Below are 7954 nucleotides of genomic sequence, written 5' to 3'. Positions count from 1 at the left end.
TACATAATCAAAGAAAGGTTGGATTTTGTATATGTATCAGTATTAGCAAAGCTATTGTTGACATTACCAAAACAGAACTGAGAAAAACAGTTCCTCTCTGGAAAAGACATATAAGAAGGAGGCAGTTCACTTTCAGATGAGTGATTTAAGGTTACAGACTTCCTCTATACAACTGTGGACAAAAGTATAAAGACAAATTTTGATAAATTGTTCTTCCTAGTAACAAATCCAGACTGTGAATGTCAGGAGAACTCTTTAAGACTAAGGCCTTACAAATAACACACAGTATGGCTAAGAAACAGATTACAAGCCAAAATTCTTTATTAAGAGGTTCAGTTAGAGTATTAGCTCTGTTTTCTCTTTATTGGTACTCGTATGACCATCCCTATATACAACAGGAGGAATGTTACAAAGATGCTTACACTTACACTGAAAAGAAAGGGATTAGTGAGTATTGGTACTGTGGAGGCTATCAGGATTTGCCATATGTACCGTAAGTACAGGCCTCCACAGCCAGTGTTATGGAATAGGACTTACTATAAATGCTTTCTCCTGCTCACTCCCAGTTATATGCTTGCAATAGATTATTGTGCTGAGTTTTCTTAGGTATTTTTTCTAGATTCTACACACGACTGTGACCATCAAGTCCATTTTCATTATAAGTGATATACTGATGTGTATGATGTGCCATAGCTTATGTGCAAGAGTTCAAACAGTTTGAAAGTAGGCAATAAATGTACTTAGTCCTGAGCTACAAGTCCCTGCTCGGCAATATCCTGCTCAGCAATAAAGCTGGGGGAGTTCGCCAGGGGAGCTGTTGCTACTTGGGGATGCGATGGGCATCAGTCAGCGGGTGGTAAGCAATTGCATTGTGCATCACTGTTTCTGTGTATTTTTGTATCATTATTATTTTCCCTTTTCTGTCCTATTAAATTGCCTTTATCTCAACCCAGGAGTTTTATCTTTTTTTTTTTCCAGTTTTATCCCTCATCCCACTGGGGGTGTGGAGAGAGTAAACGGCTGTGTGGTGCTGAGCTGCCTGCCCAGTAAAACCACATCATATTATACATTCATTTAATCCACATGCGCAGTGCATACATAACTGAAGCTAGAACTTCTCACTCTCACAGGATATATGTCCTAACCACTGCACGAGAGTTGTTTCATTATTCACTTGCCTTATTTCTGGCCCTAGAAATTTAAAATATTGGTAGTACAATAGTCCCAGGTTGATCAGGAAGGCTGCTCCCCTCTCTGACCATGGCACAGCAAGTTCTGTAGTTCCAATGTAAGTGCAGCTGTTCCAGTTTTTTAAAGTACAGGAATGGACTCAAACATTTACTTTGTTCATGTATAGGTGAGGAAGAATTAGAATTAGCCTGCTAATACCACAGATGGATTGAAGTCCATTAAGGACAGAACAACAAATGATCCTGCCTTCAGCATGTGTTTGGACTCTATTGTACAAGGCACTGAGCATCCTGATCTAGTAAGATCTGTTTTGAATGTTGCATTGCATTATTATTATGAAGTCTTCCACATCAGAGATCTTTCATATCCATTATAACCATACACATATTATGTCTGAATGAAATTAATTCAGAATGTAAGAAGCATTGTCATACTTCCTACAATTCGTGAGGCCATTGATTCAGTCTATACACAGGGTGTCTGATGAATGCATAAAGTTGTGGACCTTGTGAATACCTGATCCATCCATGTGCATGTGACACATTCAGTCTATCAGTCATTCTTCATGTATATGAACTACCATATATGGTAGTGTATTGTAAAGAATCTGTGCAGGTTGTATGTTTTGCATTTCTAGATAGTCCCAATGTATGGACCCACACAACATCCCAAACTGATGGCTAGATTTTTAGGAAAGAATGAAGATATAATTAAGAAGATATAAATAAGACATAAAGTGCATAAAATGTATATAAAATTTATGACAGCTGCAGCTAACACTGATTTGATTTTTTTCTTATTTCATGAGCATTAATAAATGCTGTACATTTTCCTAAATGAACCATAGAACCTCATTTCATTAATTCATGAACCTCATTCATTAATTGGCAGACATTGATGACTTTTTTACCTCATTTAGGGATTTTTCCTTTTACTAGGCTCCTGTAAGGGTAAAAAAAAAAAAAAAAGTGCAGAAACAGTTCCTTTCTAAATATAATTTGTTATTTTTTAATCATTTTTAAAATTAGTATTTAATTTTTTTGAAGGGAAAGGTGAACAGAGTTACTGGTCTCTGGTATTACATTGTGCTTCAACAATGCCTGGAGTTTACCGTGGTGAGCCCCAATGCTGAAACTCCCTTTCTATGTAACACAGGAAAAAAAAAATCCTCAAGGGAAAAAAACAGTGAACACAGCACTCACTGCAGACAGCTTGATCCAAAGACAGATGGAGGAACACAATTGAGGTAATTGTTTTTTAGATCGGGACCAAATATGTATAGTTTAGAGATATACAACATAAACCGAAGTTTGGAGCTACTCCCAGTATAGAACACTGGGGAATAAAGTTCAATTTTTTGTCATCCTTTCAAACTCGCACTGATACCCTCTGCCTCTCTTTGTCAAATGGAATGCAAAAGATGCAAAGACATGAGAGCTGCAATACTATCACCAGACTTCAGGATGGCTCCATCTCCAAAGACTTTGTTTTATTTGCAAGAGAGAAACTCAGCAGAGAGAGTGTGACTTGGCCAAAAGTAATTGAGAAACATGCAAAATAAAATGAGATAATACAATTTGAAACGATTTGGTCTAGAAGATAAACTGTTCTGAGGTCAATGCTCACGAGTTCACAGAAATGGTTAAATAAGAACTTTATGTTGTCTGACTCCATGTGTATATTGAATCAAGGAATCACCATTCCTTGGTGACGGAATAGATAAAAGTAGCGTGTGACATTTTGTGGTACCAGCAATGAGAAACACCTGCTGTCCCTTGACTAGGTAATACAGCAATATAAACCTGTCCCAGCAGAATGGTGCACCCAAGTTACCTACATGCTTATCATGCTTATGGGCTGAGTCATGACTTCTGTAATCTAGCTGCGTCCATGCAATGTCATGTTAATTCGATCAGCCTGCCTCTGCTTGGGCCCGGGGAAACACCTGAAGGCAATGAGGAGACACAGGCAAAATATGGAAGTAGCTAACAAATCTCTGAATTCTGAACACTGGCCAATCCAAAGCTCTGTTCATCTGCAGTGCTAAAGTGAACACATAAATACATTTTAAATAATAGTGAAAATCTCTTGATATTTGAATGTAGAAGGGGTGTCACATGCTAGGAGCAAAAATACAATGTTATTGTACAGTCTCTTTGGTAGAATCATGTTACAAGGCAGAATCACTTGTATTACAACACATACTGAGGCAGCTGTGGACACAAAAATAAGCAAAAAGCTATGTTGCTTTTTGGAAGTAAAAACAATAATCTGTTGGTTGTTGTGTTGTATCTGATTGGTGTGAACCAAGGACAGAAACAGAAATGGAAAAGCCTGAGAATTTTTTTTTTTTGTGATGTTTCCAATACTGATGAGTTCAGCAAAGAAAATAAATTTCTGCAAGAAATCTCTCAGAAATGGCATGTTCCAACTAATATGATCAGACAGAATCCTAATTATAAGATATCTATTTTATTGAAAAGTATGCCCCATGCTTACTGTTTGGTTGAACTGATGCTAGGAGATATGTGGTTGTAGTTTATGCTGGAATGGTAAGGTAACTTAACCGTGAAATCCAAGAGCGAAAAGATACAAAGAAATAAGAGACTTTACAGATAACTTCTATGATGCATGGTAACATTTCAAGGGAAAAGGAATTACCAGTTAGCTAAGCCAAAATTTAATTTTTGATTCAACAAGCTAGGAGGAAATATTTTGATTTGGGAAAGTCAAAACATTTCATTTTGATCAGATATATGAAAATTAAATTTACTGAACAAAATGTTCTCAACTATTTCCATATTTAGATTTTTTTTTTTTTAATGAAATTAGAATCATAGAATGGTTTGGGTTGGAAGGTACCTTAAAGATCAACTAATTGCGACCCCCTCACCTATATTAGTTTCAATAGATATGAGTAGAGAGAGCATTCAAACTACTGGGATTTCTCATGGCATAAAACCAGTCTTCTTACCAATGTACATATACATAAACAGCTTTTTATTTGTTTGTATTTGAATTTATTTTATATTTGTAGGCTTTTCTTCTTCATTCAGATGTATTTGTTGTCTCATTTTCATAGTTCTGCTACAATTAACAAATTAAATGAAATTTAAATTAAGGAGACAAAGGAATTCTACAGAGCTCACTTTCAACATGAGTATGACCTGATTTGCCAGAACATTACAGGTAAATTATATATATTATATATATATATTTTTTTTTTTAGAAAGGCATATGACAGATTTTAGCAGAACAAAGTAAAAATCTTTAACCTTTCATTCTTCTGCCTGTAAAGGGAAGATGTCTAAATTGCACAAATTTCTCAAATTTCTTAAGCCTTTCAACATCTGTGGTGAAAGCATGCTACAGTGACCATTTCTTCTAGCTATAATTTATGCATTGTAAGCCTTCCTATGTAAATGTGGGAAACATATTTGAACACCTTGGGAGATGGTGTAGCTGTGGGCTTTTGTTTTCAAAACTCTGTTAAAGAAAAACAAAACAAAACAAAACAAAATACTGGAAGGGTAACATATATCTAGTATGTGTTCAGTCTTCTGCCTTTGGGGACTCCCAGCAACCAAAGCAGCACAGTGTTTGGAGCGCAGTGAGGATCTAGATCTCTCACCTTTGGACCTTTGGCAATTTGCTCCGAGCTTTCTAAACCGTTTGCCTCAGCTGCTTGCTACAGACTATATAAGTGAAGGTCCAAGTCAGAAGGCTCACTCTCCCTCTGAGGCAGTAGGGAAGAGGTGAAGAGGGGAGCGAAAGAAAAGCAGAGGAAAAGAGAGAGCAGCAAGAGGGTTCGGGGCTCACCATGGGCCCTGTGCAGCTCTTGCTGCTCTTGCTGCTGCTCAGCAGTGGTGTTCTCACACGTAAGTACTGCCTTTTATGGCAGCACTTTTTGCTGCTTTATTTATGAACTCGTTAAAACAACGATAATGCAAAAACCAGCAAGACAGTGGTTTATAGAATTAGGGTAAGTGTGATTAAAGAGGCCATCTCTTCCCTTTGGAGGACTGGGCAACCATAGGAGGGTCCCAACAGGAAAAACCGCAAATGTTTTCTGGTGCCCTTTGATCAGATTCAATGTATTTTACAACTTATAAGGAATTCACATAGTTTATTTGGGTCTGATTGTTTTACTGTAATGCGGTCCTTGCTCACATCCATGGAAATACTGCAGCTTACAGGCTTATCGCAGGTTTGCTGAACTATGTTTGGGGTGCGTGAAAAAAAAAATGGGAGCAATAAAGCAAAATGTATTTTGCTGGTAGCACTTAGGTTTGAAACACAATTTTATGTTAAGGAGACACAGCCATTAGTAGTAGTAATAAAAGCAATAGACCAGAAGAAGTTTCTTTCTAAAATCAGAAAAGATAGTCTGGATCAATATGGTGCAGTGTATTGTGAGCTATCTCTTTGCTTCCCAAGAAGTGGCTTTTCCAAATATGACACTGTAGTGTTATGACTGCAGGAACCTCAAGGAGGGAAATGAGTCTGGGGCCACTTATGAAGTTCTGAACCACAGTCAGGGTTTATATGTAGATCCAATTCAGCATCAATACACCTTTGCAGGACTACGATTCTGTTCCTGACTGATCTTACAAAATTTTGAACGATGCACTTGTTTCTAATGCTTAATATTAGTGTTATTACTGTTGCTACTATATTGCCATAGAGTGGTCTGCCTTGGAATTCTCATCATGGAAGCCTGGAAAGTCTGCAGGAAATACTCTGAAAAGTGTTGGAATTCATGTGTGATGTCCATGGAATGACATAGCACCACATGAGTGCAGCAAACTTACTAGGATATGTTTTATTATATTTACAATAGTCATATGGGATGTGTCTAAGGCATAATGGAGCAAACAATTCTTAAATTGAATAAGCTTTCAATTCGTGTTCTTTTCCTCCAAAGTGTGAACTCTGAATATTCACACCGGTTGCCAGAGAAAGCATATTAATTGTTTAAACAAGTATAATCAACAAGTATATTTGTCTTGATCAATATAATTCAATCTTATTTATTGCCCTACATTGTCTACCAAAAAAAAAAAAAAAAAAAAAAAAAAAAAGATTATTGGAAAAAAAGGTCTAATAGCAGAGAATTGTAGTATTATTTATCAAAGTTGTCATTTTTCAAATGTACAAAAAGCAAAATACAGTCATTCATTCATTATGCAGTATTTCTGTGTTCCAAACAGACAAAACTTTTAAAGCAAGCAAACTATGTTACATGGTGTATTTCATCTGTCTATCTCTGAATTTTGTGCCTATTGTTTAAAATTTTTCATGTAATATAGAACCATTAAAAATACTTGTCAGCCTAGAAGCTGATCCTTCTCAGTGTAAATCAAAGTAATTTAATTCAGTGAAAACTACATCAAAAGTTGGTATTAATTAGACAGCCCTTACAGTGAAAATGTAGTATTTCCTTTTATATGTACATAGTCCTTGCTTTATGAATATAAACAGCCTGTGCTACTTTTAATTCTTGTTTTTATTCCTCACAGAAGAAGAAACACCTGAAAATGGAAACCCTGGATGTTCAAGTAACTGATTTTTTGCATCAACTTTTATTGTCTCATGTTGTTATATTAACTAAATACAATATTCAAAGCCTTTTCCTATTCCACACATTTCTGCCTCAGAAATAAGTGTAACAAAAGTGATGCCAATATTCTGAAGTCTTAACTGTCATTTATTTTAAGTATTTAATTATCCATAAGGCTTAGCCTTAAGAATATCAAAAGTTTTAGTAGAATCAGAGGAGATGAGATAGTGTTTCTAAACTATTTAAAAAGCTCCCTTTAAGAAGCTTTTCTTTCATTGTTTTGTTGATTTCTTAATTCTCAGGTGTAAATTCCTTAATCTGGAAATCCCTGTTTATCAGATGTGAAGCTTTAGTACTGAGGTTATGCACATTATACTTTACCACGAGCTGAATCTCACTTCTGATGTACTCACTTCTGATGTATCTCACAGTGGCTGCTAAACCCACAGAATTGCACTTGGATATCTAACTAGATAACTGCAGAATAAATCATCAACTCTGTCAGCAAGGACAGCAATTCCTTAAAACAAGTCAAGACTCAGGAAATGCTGACTTTATGTCCTATCTCCACAATGAACTCTGACTGGCCCTGACTGCTTGGTTAGACACATAATGTTCCACCATAGGGTCAAAGTACCAAATAAGTTTTTTTGGTCGTTGTCCGTTTTGATCTTCAGGCTTTTTTTTTTTCACATGTTGGATACTTTAGCACCACCACCAGGCAACTGAGGCTATTTCAGATGTCTGAAAGAAATTAATTTTTTTTTTCTGGGCTTCACTGCCAATTTATTGTGTATTTTTGATATAATAAATTCATTGGTATTTGCATTTCTAATCTTATCATTTCCATATTCCTTTTCCATCTATTCCTGTGCAAAAGCAGAAAATGAAGCAATAACTAACCTTTTGGCTTTAGCCTAGGAGATATTGGTATTGCAAATATTTCTGAGAATGTACAGTTAAGCAGTGATAAAGTCCAGGATAGTAAAAAGTAACGGGGAAAGCTTTTTATTTATTTATTTATTTATTTATTTATTTATTTATTTATTTTTATTTTTTTCTGCAGTTAAATTTAAGGTTAATTAGATGACTTAAATCATTTGTCAAATGTTTATCAGTAACACTCATTACTATATGGTAACAAGTATTAATTATATTAGTTCTGTTGGGCAATTTCATGAAATTAATCTCAGTTAAAACACT

The 7954-nt window shown here is 35.6% G+C and overlaps 1 protein-coding gene across 2 annotated transcripts in view; it reads left to right on the top strand.

The window, feature by feature from the left end:
* The first annotated feature begins 4911 nt into the window (after positions 1-4911).
* Positions 4912-7954, top strand: part of APOB (apolipoprotein B) — a 37756-nt gene continuing 34713 nt past the window's right edge. Inside the window, exons 1-2 of one of the 2 annotated variants that reach the window (XM_068678710.1) lie at positions 4912-5069; positions 6711-6749. In XM_068678710.1, the coding sequence (XP_068534811.1) occupies positions 5012-5069; positions 6711-6749 (97 nt within the window). In that variant the 5' untranslated portion in view covers positions 4912-5011. The remainder of the gene's footprint in view (positions 5070-6710; positions 6750-7954) is intronic. The other variant, XM_068678711.1, reaches the window with a different exon arrangement.

The sequence above is a fragment of the Anas acuta genome, chromosome 3, assembly GCF_963932015.1.
Source record: "Anas acuta chromosome 3, bAnaAcu1.1, whole genome shotgun sequence".
NCBI classification, from domain to species: domain Eukaryota; kingdom Metazoa; phylum Chordata; class Aves; order Anseriformes; family Anatidae; genus Anas; species Anas acuta.
Note: the sequence above shows the minus strand (reverse complement) of the source record. Positions and strands in the feature narration are given on the sequence as shown.